The 12,430-nt window shown below is 42.0% G+C and overlaps 1 protein-coding gene across 1 annotated transcript in view; it reads right to left on the reverse strand.

Moving 5' to 3' along the window:
- Nucleotides 1-12,430, reverse strand: part of MSN (moesin) — an 88,341-nt gene that overhangs the window by 15,735 nt on the left and 60,176 nt on the right. Inside the window, exons 3-7 of the mRNA XM_070759595.1 lie at nucleotides 11,373-11,468; nucleotides 8,665-8,939; nucleotides 6,516-6,599; nucleotides 5,474-5,620; nucleotides 2,764-2,860 (exon numbers count right to left, since the gene is read on the reverse strand). Of these exons, the coding sequence (XP_070615696.1) occupies nucleotides 2,764-2,860; nucleotides 5,474-5,620; nucleotides 6,516-6,599; nucleotides 8,665-8,939; nucleotides 11,373-11,468 (699 nt within the window). The remainder of the gene's footprint in view (nucleotides 1-2,763; nucleotides 2,861-5,473; nucleotides 5,621-6,515; nucleotides 6,600-8,664; nucleotides 8,940-11,372; nucleotides 11,469-12,430) is intronic.

The following is a 12,430-nucleotide window of genomic DNA, read 5'->3' on the forward strand; positions in this document are numbered from 1 at the left end:
TCCCCTTCTCTCTATTCTATCCTTCCCATACAGTGTATATCCTGGTATGGATATTTCCCATTCATTAGAATCCTTAAACCATGTCTCAGTTATGGCAACCAGATCCAAATTATCTCTAGATATTATGGCCATTAACTCACAGAGCTTGTTGCTCAAGCTTCGAGCATTCGTGCACATTACCCGAAGAACATTATTTTCATTATTAGTTTGCCCCTTATCATCAACAACTACATCTATTTTATTTGCAGCTCCCTTTTCATAAGCTTCCAAAAACTGATTTATCCTCATTGGTCGGGGACAGAAATCACCCACATCAGTTACATCTCTGTCCCCTTTACCTAGTTTAAATGCCTGTCCAAAAAAGTTCTGAATTCCTCACCGAGCACCTGGGTACCTCTGTATGATGGATGCAGACCATCTCTCTTAAACAACTCCCTATTAGACCACCTACTGACATCATGACTTACATAGCCAAAACCTTCAGCTTTACACCACTGCCTTAACCACACATTAAACTCTCTGATACATGTTGTTTTATCCTCTTGGCCACAAACTGGTAACACCTCTGAGAAAGTCACTGAATCAGTTATTTTACCCAGCTCCACACTTAGACATTGAAAATCTCTTTTTACTACATTAACATTTCTCTGGGACAAATCATTTGTGCCAAGATGCACCACCACATCAACGTTATTACCTTTACTCACAGCCTTGACAATGTTTGTAATCCGCCTCCTGTCCCTGCTGGCAGTGGCCCCTGGGAGACACCTCATCTCCTTCACCACATCCTTACTCTGTCCCAAATCAACACCTCTAACAGTTGAATCACCCACAAGAAAATGTGTCCTCTTTTTATTTCTACTAACTGCACTTGATGGTTTGGTGACACTATGTACCTCGCTTAGGACAACTTCCCCTTTGAACATCCCCTCATTCTCTGCCTGAGGGACCTTGCTAATATCTCCAACATCCTTACTATTTAAATCCACAAGAACATTATAGGAATTGGATACAGAGAGACCAAAATTGCTAAGTTTTTGCTCAACTGCACGCAATCTTCCTGAACCGACAGTTGTCCACACAGCCCTCCTCCTCGGGGGGCACTGTGGAAGTGGAGGCTGGACACATGGCTGCATTACAGCATGTGACTGGGACAATCTTTCCACTTCACACTGCAAGCTACAAACTAAGGACTGCAATCTAGAGATCTCGCCATCTAACCTAGATGTCCTTATGCAAAGAGGGCAGTACCCCAAGTTCCACAAGGTACTACGGAAGACAACAGCCAAACAAGTGTTACACTGCACCAAGCCAGTCATCTTAACAATGTATTGAAATACAAGTACTTAGCAAGAAAATCCACAACCCCTATTGCTACCAAACTTTGCTGATTTTGGTTTATAGTTATATGATTCGCGCCCCGTTAGGCGCGCGGGCCACTACCTTCCTCTCTCCTTCTCTGTGATCTGAAAGTGCAACTTAAAATGGCTTTTTCCTGCTTTTTATCCTTCCCAGTCTAATCCTGCCCCAGCCTAATCTGATTGAACACAAACTGCCAATAAAATTGTCTCTTACAGCCCCTCCTCCTTGAATTCAAACAATACAAATGTAAAAAGCACTACCTTCCTCTCTCCTTCTCTGTAATCTGAAAGTGCAACTTAAAATGGCTTTTTCCTGCCTTTTATCCTTCCCAGTCTAATCCTGCCCCAGCCTAATCTGATTGAACACAAACTGCCAATAAAATTGTCTCTTACAGCCCCTCCTCCTTGAATTCAAACAATACAAATGTAAAAAGCACTACCTTCATCTCTCCTTCTCTGTGATCTGAAAGCCCTCCGTGGGGCTTCTCTAGGAATCTCCTGGGAGGAAACAGGGCCTCCACCCTCCCTGTGGTTTCCCCAATCACACACATTATTTGCTTTTACATTGATTCCTATGGGAAAAATTGTTTCTGCTTAAGAACCTAGTCATGGAACAAATTTAAGTTCGTAAGTGGAGGTACCACTGTATTTCATATTTCTTAATTTCCCACCTCCCAAGATAACCAAGATATAAACATCAAACTTAGAAGATCTTATCATTATCTTGATGCAGTGGCTGCCCATGATTGCTTTGCAAAGGATTTGTGTGATACTCCTGCTCGGTTTTCCCCAAGTGCAGTTGCAGCCATCAAAGGTTGGTTCTCCTTCAGTCAAGGTCCTGCAACACTCACACTAAATTCTATTCACATGACTTCCTGCCCAGCCAGAGTAATACCATCTCTCTATATTAGTTATGGTCTTTTTTATTGCCTGCAAAACTTGCCAACAGTTAAACTCTGTTATCTTTACAGTCAATTGATTTTTTGTTTTATTGCTTCATTCCTTTGATTAGCCTGACTGATTGGCTGAGATAGCACTGCTATTCTTGCTGCTCATTTCTGTTTGGTGAACACAATTTTAAAAAAAGTCAAATGCAGAGGCAAAACCCGCTTTTTAAACCCCCCAATTTCAGGTCTTCAATTTCATTTGATCTGAACTTTCCACTTCTTTTAAATTAATCTCTGAATAAACTAATAGTCTAAAACAGTTAAGGTTGACTCAGCCTTCCATCCTTCCAAGGTGGGTAAAATGAGGACTCGGATTGTGGGGGCAATAGGCTGGCTCGGTTAAAAAGTGCTATTGCTAACATGTTGTAAGCCACCCTGAGTCTAAGGAGAAGGACGGCATAAAAATAAGTAAGTAAGTAAGTAAACAAACAAACAAGTTGCAAAGTGAAACTTACTGGAGCTTTCTTGTCAATAGGCTTGATGACAAACTTCTTATCATTGAAGGAAATGTTTCTGATCTCGCTCCAGGGGAACCCAATTTTGGGTGTTAGCCTGTGAAAGGTGATTCAAAAATTAAACCTCAATGAACAGCTGCATCAATCCAAAACACCGTATTTTTCAGAGTATAAGACACACTTTAGTTTTGGGTGAGGAAAACAAGGGGAAAAGGCCTCTGCCTCTCAGCAATTTGCCAAACAGAAACCAGCACAGATGATATATATATTGTTTACTTTGTATTTCTGTACATGTATGCCTGACCCATATAAATAGCATAGCAAAGAATTGGAGAAATGTACATCATGGCACTATATTAATGCCAGATAAATGTAGTCACACTAACGCCACCCAATTATTTAAATAGATCTACTCCAAACATGACTAAGTCAGGGTTTAGCTCAGCTGCTTTATCTTAATTCTAAACAGGACACTGATACATTTCAGATTATACTTTTACAGATCTTTAAAATTGATGTGGCTTTCTGGAAACATTCTCTATGCTATTTAAAAGAAGATACAGTAGCACAGAACCTCTTCAGATCAAGCATTTATTTTAAAAAGTTTCTTCATTTTGTTAAGTTGTCTATAACAATAATAAAGCAGTCTTTAAAAAATAAGTCTAATTTGAACATTCTAAAGGCATTTATTCAGTTGCTTGTGCTAATCAGGCTCTGCGAAGAGGCAAATTGTTGGGAGGCAGAGACCAAAGGGTGTAGGTGGATGGGGCTACATTTGGTGTATAAGACGCATCCAAATTTCACCCTCTTTTGGGGGATAAAAAGGTGCGTCTTATACTCTGAAAAATATGGAGCCTGTTTTTGTTCACACCCTCCATACATCTCCCACCAATGAAAGTGTTCAGATTCACAATGTAAGTGGAAATTCCAAATTGACTAAACTATGAAACTGAACAGATCTAGGAAAAATGAAGGGCAGCTCCAAACAAGTCATCTCATTTCTAAGGTGCCTTCCGAGGCATCCAGTCCAAGGCAGGAATCAGTTCCAAAGGGTGACCAGGATATAATCCGCATTGTTTGTGTGATGACATCGTGATATGCATAAAGGTAGTCCTCGCAACCACAATGATAACCAGAATTTCTGTTGCTAACTTAATTGCACCCGCTTTGGTCACAGAGTTGTTGAGAGAATCCCTGCAGTTGTTAAACAAATCATGTGGTTGCTAAGTGAATCCAACTTCTCCATCTGGGAAGGTGCTAAATGGTGATCACGTGACCCTGCGATGCTGCAACTTTCACAAATACATGCCGATGGCTAAACGCCCCTTTTTGCCATGGGGATCTGTATAGACTGGCCAATAAGTCACCTTTTTCACATCATTGATAAACGAATGGTTGTAAGTCAAGGATTTCCTATATTGTCTCTTATCCTCCAGATGCCTGCAAATCCAACCTTGAATCCCAAAGGGGCAGGGATCACAAGTAAAGGGGAAATGACCAGTTTAAAATGCCAGGTATATCCTGCCCTACATGTGCTCTAACCTCTTTTTTGATGCAAACTGTGCAGCCACCCAGCTCCATAAAAGCCAGGAAGACCTCCTCATATTGCATTTACTTCAACGGTGCTTCCTTAGATGCAGTGATGGGCTACCAAAATGTTTACTACCACACTATGGGTATGGCTTATGCATTTTGTTTCAACATCTTTCAGTGCAAGCTGGGTGCTCTGGGGTGGAGCTCCAAATTTTGCTACCGGAACTGCGTTCCTGACCGTACCCATAGGAGCCTATCACTGGGTAGATGCCATTTAATAAGACAAGGATCACCCACACAAATCTGGGCCAGAAGAGTGACTTTTCCTAGTAATTAAAAACTGTGTGTATCTAAAATCTCTCGATATCTAAAATTCAGATTTCCCCGAATTCTTGCAGTTTGAAGGTATGTGTAGATGCAGACCATGCAGAGACAATTCAAGCAGTGAGCTTCGCTTCATATCACAGGAAGCAAAACAAATTTTAAAAACCCAACCCTCTTATTCAATCCTTCTGTTTCAAGGATGATGAGTATGAGAGCTAAATGAGCCACAAAATCCCTATGAGCCTAAGAAGCAATTTAATTTCTGGGAAACAATTATGTTGGGATTAGAAAGCAAGTTCCACTTGTTTTTATTGTTGTATGTTTTTAAATTGTTTTAATTGTTTTGGAATTTTAGAATTGTAAGCTAACTAGAGGCACTTGGTTAAGTTGGATAGCTGTCGAAATGAATGAATGAATGAATGAATGAATGAATGAATGAATATTCCAGTAAAAATCTGTCAGTAGATTCACAGACATGTGTGAGAACTGGAAGCAACTAATGGCAAACCAATGATAACACAGAAAGTCACTCTGGCTAAAACAGGGCTAGAGAGATCCAATTAGAACAACATATTATCAGGAACAATGACAAAACGAAGTTAGATTAAAAAAATTAAAAGAGAATTGCTGGCAGACAAAATTCCAAGAATGTGGCAGTATCTAGTTGATCAAAGGAGAAGGTGGCTATCATCATTTGTGAAGATTTTGTCAGATCCAGCTGTGTCCTGCTTTTATAAACCTTCCCCTCTCAATCACCCTCTCTGTCAGGCAGACAGGCAGACACACAGACACAAACACAAACACAAACACACACCACCGTGCACTATATCAGAAGATCAAGGAGAATAGTTACCGGTCATTGTGTTCATAAATGTTGAGCCCAAGAGCATCTACTCCTAACCAGAGTTCTGAGCCTTTCTTGTTCTTAATACTAAAGTAGTTCACACCATACATCTCCAGATCTTGTGCAATTTTTAGGTATTCTAAGATGGCATCTTCTCTGAAAGGACCAAGAAAACAAAACAGATGTTAACGTTAAAAGCTACATTTCGGTGGCGCATTCTCAAAAGCAGAGGTCTTCAAACTAGGCAACTTTAAGACTTGTGGACTTCAACTCCCAGAATTCTCTAGCCACAGCTTCTGGAAGTTGAGGTCCACAAGTCTTAAAGTTGCCAAGTTTGAAGACCTCTGCTCAAAAGCATCCTCTTTTTTGGCAACATTTGGTACTGTGCCCATTTGATTGGAGTATTGCAGCTTTTAGTGCATAGGATTGTCTGCTTTCAGAGTAACAACCAACCAGCTCAGTCAGGCATAGAGACTCTATCAGTCTTCCCATCTGTCTGAAGGGTAGATGGATGACCAAAGTCTCTGGTAAATGAAAGTCAAAATGTGATTGCAACAGTGTGCCCAAAGAACTAACTACCTTGCATCATTAGACATAATTATGCCTTGAAGATGCCCCTGCAAGCAGAATACCTCACCAGGGGACTTGTAAATGACATAAAGGGCTGTGAAAATATTTCCTGACCCCTCGCATCCTGGACAGAAACTGTTTCAACTCCTGCTCTCAAAACGTCACCACAGAGCACTGCGCACTAAGAACAACAAGACACAAGAACAGTTTTTCCCCAAACGCCATCACTCTGCTAAACACTCAACACTGTCAAACTATTTACTAAGTCTGCACTTCTATTTCTACTAGTTTTTTCTCATCATTCCTATCACACATCTCCTCCCACTTATGATTGTATGACTGCAACTTGTTGCTTGTATTCTTAAGGTTTTTTAATTAATATTGATTGTTTCCTCATTGCTTATTTGACCCCTATGACAATCATTAAGTGTTATGCTCTCTTTTGAACCACAAAAGCACCTTTCCTTCTTCCCAGCCATACCTGAGCATCCCCCGATGTTCCTCATGCCACACCTGGATTCTTTCTTCCCACTGATCCTTGTTAAGTTTATGCTGTTCCAAAACTCTATAAGACAAAGAGGTGGAAGACATATTTATTTATTTATTGTATTTATATGCCTCTTACTCCAAAATGGACTCAGAGCGGCTAACAACAATCATAAATACAATAGTAGTAAAAAGAGCGATAAAATACAACAATAAAATCTACAATGCAATAAAACTATAATATCATTTAAAAAAGCATACATACTAGCAGTCAATCCTAATTCCAGGCCTGCCGGAAAAGCCAGGTCTTAACGGCTTTCTGGAAGACAAGTAGGGAGGAGATCTCTGGAGGCAGTTGATTCCATAGGGTTGGAGCCACCACAGAGAAGGCTCTTCCCCGAGGTCCTGCCAACCGATATTGTTTGTCGGGTAGGACCTGGAAAAGGCCGACTCTGTGAGACCTTACAGCAAAGTATGAGGGAGGAAGCTATATGAATAGCTCAGCAAAAACAAATTCTTCAGCCACATGAAGTTCAACCATGAAAAGAACCTCCAAGGTTTCCACTTAGTGGAAGAGATGTGACATGAATGTGGGCAGTAGATAACACTGGGATTGCTTATGGGTCCTCTCCAAGGCTTGAATCTCTCTGGGTGCCTTTAAAAATCTTGTCTCTCGAGTCTTTGCTTCCCAAAGGTTTCTCCTTCTCACACTATTGTTCAATTTTTCAGAATATCTCTTTCCCGGCTCTTAAAGCAACAGTAGTTTGGGATCTAAGTATTATTTTACTATGGAAAAGAAATAACTGAAAAGCACACACCAAAAGCATTTAGCCTGCATTCACACACTGTGCTCAGCACAACTTTATTTGCGTCTTAACTAGAGGTGGGGTCATCCCAGTTCAGACTGGTTTGCCCGAACCAGTAGCAATCCACTGATGATGTTATGGTAACATCATGAAACCAGTTCGGTCAATGCTGGTCCATTATTTTGCGGGGATGGGGAATTTTTATTTTTATTTTCCTTCTGAACATGCGCTGAAGCAGTTTCCACACTGCACATGAGTCTTCGTCAGGTTTTCAGCTTTTTTTGTGGGGTGTGTGTGATATTTTGGCATGCTCACATGGCACGGGAGGAAGCCAACCAGCAGCAAGCTAAGTTAGAACCCACCCCAGTCTTAACGCCATATAAACGGCATTTCCCTTCATTGTGGTTTATTCAGCAAAACACAACTGAGTGCAACGTGTGGCCCGACCAACCTCAAAACAGAAAGATAATATATTATGTAGAGATTTGAAGAACTAAATGATTTGGAATAAGGTCAATAAAATAATGATATGAGAACAATAATGATAGTTTAGGAAAATTATACAAATGAATATTGTTTTTTATGGGGCATTTGGTTGCAATAAAATGGGGGGGGGGTAAATGATTAATTAAAAATTAATAAAAGGGGAATAAGCAAATCTGGCTTAAAATTAAAAGCCATGAGAAATAGTAACTATCTTGGTAAATTAAGCAAATAGCAGTTAATTTGGAAGGGGGCAATTGTTTGAAATTAATGGGTAGATATCCCAGGAGACAAAAAATAGATGTATATTTTTTCTTTTCTTTTTTAGAAGCATATTTACGAAAATATACCTGAAATAAATTGTTTCACATATTAAGAATATATGAATGATTTACAAAATGTATAAGCAGGTGTTTACAATATTGTTACATTTAATTGTATATGGATTAATGTATGGATTATTGAAAAAAATAACAAAAATTGCAAAAAGAAATAGAGAGGATGAGGCTCATCCAGTGTGGAATAACATACAAATTTTATAGCAAAAAAAGTGATATATAAAGCTTCTAATAAAATATACTGATAAAAAAAATAAAGGGAACACTCAAAGAACACATCCTAGATCTGAATGAATGAAATATAGTTTGTTCTGTACAAAGTTGAAAGCGCACAACAGCATGTGAAATGGATTGCCAATCAGTGTTGCTTCCTAAGTGGACAGTTTGATTTCACAGAAGTTTGATTTACTTGGAGTTATATTGTGTTGTTTAAGTGTTCCCTTTATTTTGTTTGAACAGTGTATGTAGCTACGCATTTAAAAGGGGGAACCACAAACTTCACCAGACTTCGCTCTACCTTTGAGGGAGCAGTTTGTCAGTCGTTAGGTAGCCCGGCTTATGAACCTCCTTATTGAAGTCCCCGTATTTGGACTGGACCGCGTAAGAAGCCAGGAGAACGGCTGTCTCCGGGGGACAGTAGATATCATCATTCAAGATGGCCTCCTTCACTTGCAGGAAGAAGAGGCGCTGCGTGATGTCTTGTATCAGCTCCTCGGCAACATCCTCTGGGTAGAATTTGGCCCGGAATTTGAAGAGCAGCGGGCTCTCTTTCCGCACGTCCTGAGCTGTAACCTGCAGCACATTGTGGCAAAATCAGGAGGAGAAAACACATCCAAGAAGCCTCACAACTGAGAACTCCTGGGATAAATACGAAGCCAGGAGGTCTGTGGAGTTTCTCAGGTCTCATTCAGGTCATTGGCTCTCCTAAGGGCGCTATTTCTTTTAAAATATTTTTATTACTTTTTCACTTAAAAAAAACCACAATGCAGTGATACCTCATCTTACGAACCCCTCGTCATAGGAACCTGGGGTTTAAGATTTTTTTTGCCTCTTCTTCCGAACTATTTTCACCTTATGAACCCGCCGCCACCACTGGGATGCCCTGCCTCCGGACGTCCGTTGCCAACCGAAGCACCCGTTTTCGCGCTGGTGGGATTCCCCTGAGGCTCCCCTCCTTAGGAAACCCCATCTCTGGATTTTGTGATGATGCAGGGGAATCCCAGCAGGGGAATCCCACCAGCACGCAAATGGGCACTTCGGCTGGCAACTGAAGTCCAGGTGCGGTGGCGATGCTGCGATTTCGCTGAGACTTCCCTTGCTGGGAAACCCCACCTCCGGACTTCCATTGCCAGCGAAGCACCCGTTTCTGCGATGCTGGGATTCCCCTGCTGGGATTCCCCTGCAGCATCGCAAAATCTGGAGGTAGGGTTTCCCATGGAGGGGAGCCTCAGGGGAATTCCACTAGTGCGAAAACGGGTGCTTTGGCTGGCAAAAGGGGTGAATTTTGGACTTGCACGCATTAATCGCTTTGCCACTGATTCCTATGGAAAACATTGTTTCGTCTTACGAACTTTTCACCTTACGGACCTCGTCCTGGAACCAATCAAGTTGCTAAGACAAGGTATCACTGTAGTAAGTACAGAAGAAAATTAAATTAATACTAGTATATTAGCATTACATCAGCATTAAAGTCACCATATTTATATTATATTAATTAGACACTAGACTATAATTTGATCTAGAGGGCCTTCTGGCTTAACAGCCCCAAGGGTGCTTTTTTAAAGATCCTGGTTTTTCCTTGACGACGTTTTGCTTCTCACCTAAGAAGCTTCTTCTGTTCTGACTGAATGGTGGAGAACGGGAGGTAGCCATTGGGAATACAAGGAATCTAAATCCTTTCATTCTCCGCCATTCAGTCAGAACTGAAGAAGTGTCTTAGGGAAGAAATGAAACGCCTTCCAGGAAAGACCCCAAGGAAATCCACTTGCCTTTAGAAAAAGTGCCCTCGAGGCTACTAAGCCAGAAATCTGTTACCCATGGCCCCAACCATGGGGCCCAGGTTGGAGTGACTGCCCTAAATCCAAGGACAGTTTGTTAAATCTATTCCACTGGATTGACTCGCCTGGTGTTTCTAGCTCAGCCTTTGCCCTCCATTGTAGCTGTCAAGGCTGCCAGTCTGAATTCAGACAAATAAAACTCAGAGTCCTTTTATAAAGTTCAAAAGTGAATTTATCAAAATCAGAACTTGAAACATTGAAAGAAAAGCAAAGTCTGAAGAAAAATGGCGCATTACACACATATCAAAACCCCTTTTTCACCCCCCTGTTGGGCATTCACCCAATCTCCATTGTCCAGATGCATCAGGTGGCACAAGTTGCTCCTCCCGGACTCTTCAGGAATTTTCCATCTAACGGCCTCCGCCTGGCACCTCAGAAATTGAAACTTACTCTCCTCCTGCACACTTCCCAATCCCCCCCCCCGATCTCTACCCCCTCCATCTCTAAGACAACCAAGCGAAAGAATGCAGCAGCATAGCAAATGTTGACAGTAGCCTTCTAACTTCCAGGATTCTGGAACGGCCATGGCTTCCTAAAACCCTGCAGTGTAAAAAGCAGCACAACAGGGAAACCGGAATTGCGTTTTCTGAACTTACGGTTTGCCGTTGTGCTGTTTTTTGCACTCTGGAGAGTTCAGGGAAGCTTCCCGAAGCCCCAGAGTGCAAAAAACAGCACAGCGGCAAACAGGAAGTGCATTTTCCCAAACTTCCGGTTTGCCTGTTTGGGCATTTTTTTTCACCTACCGGGCTTCAGAAAGGCCTGTGCACATGCACGGGGGGCAGCGCGGGGAGGTGCACATGCATGGGGGGGAGGGATGTGGGCAAATGCATGCTAACACACCCACTTCTGTCACGCTAACCAAAAAAAGGTTCACCCTCACTGACCTAGAAGGTTGTCAGGTGGACAAAGCAGTAGACCTGTCAATGCCACCTGAAACGTAGCAGCCTTCTAGAGATGGAAAGAAAGCTGGGAAGGGGCTCCGGATTCAGAGGTGGGGCTGTAGTCTGTCTCGGAGAATGACGGGACCATTGTCTGTGACTCTCATTCAACTGATAGAGGCCCAACCCCACAAAGGCAAACCTGTTCCATCCCTGCCCAAGAAAGCAAATTCTCTCTTTTTTTAATTTGGGGGCAGAAGCAGAAGATAAAATGGGAGGCACCTTCATACCTTTTTATTTAATTTCAACCATGTGGAGAAGCCCTTGGTGTCCTGGTACTGGAGTCCAAAGAACCAAACTTCTCGTAGGCCGATTGTCTTCACCACCTGTCCATGAAAACCAGACATCAATGCATGAGCAAGAGGAAGGGGCTCACTGCACCCCAAAAGGAAAAGAACCACCAGGCCCCTTGTTAGAGAAGCTCCATCCGCAGAACTCTCCCTTCACTCCCCAAACTAGCTGCTTAAGTGAAGGTTCTCAAAAACTATGACTGCAAGAGGCTTTTTCTAGGAAAAAAGATGGGGTTTTTTGGGGAGGGGGGGGAATGGTAGGGAAAAATACAGGATATTCAACAAAGAATGACATATATAATAATTATAATAATTATAATTTTTTAGATTTAGAAGACTCGGGGCGGCTCACAACAGTAGTAAAAAATAATGTCAAAGAACAAATCTAATATTAAAAATAAACGCATATAAAACCCCTCATTTAAAACCAAACAACATATACATACCAATCATAAAATATAAAAGCCTTCAGAGGTGTCTCAGTTCCCCCATGCCTGGCTATATAGGTGGGTCTTGAGTAATTTATGAAAGACAAGGAGGGTGAGAGCAGTTCTGATCTCCGAGGGGAGTTGATTCCAGAGGGCCAGGGCTGCCACAGAGATGGCTCTTCCCCTGGGGCCTGCCAAACGACATTGTTTTGTCGATGGGACCCGGAGAAGGCCAACTCTGTGGGACCTTAGCGGCCGCTGGGATTCATGCGGTAGCAGGCGGTTCCAGAGATACTCTGGTCCAGTGCCATGTAGGGCTTTAACGGTCATAACCAACACTTTGAATTGTGACCGGAAACTGATCGGCAGCCAGTGCAGGCCATGGAGTGTTGTAGAAACATGGGCAAATCAAGGAAGCCCCACGATGGCTCTCGCGGCTGCATTCTGCACGATCTGAAGTTTCTGAACACTTTTTAAAGGTAGCCCCATGTAGACAGCATTCAACAAAGAATGACATATATATATTCAATTAGAGGGGAAAAACACAACCATCATGATGTAGATCTCATT

This window comes from Erythrolamprus reginae, chromosome 8 (genome assembly GCF_031021105.1).
Source record: "Erythrolamprus reginae isolate rEryReg1 chromosome 8, rEryReg1.hap1, whole genome shotgun sequence".
Classification (NCBI taxonomy): Eukaryota; Metazoa; Chordata; class Lepidosauria; order Squamata; family Dipsadidae; genus Erythrolamprus; species Erythrolamprus reginae.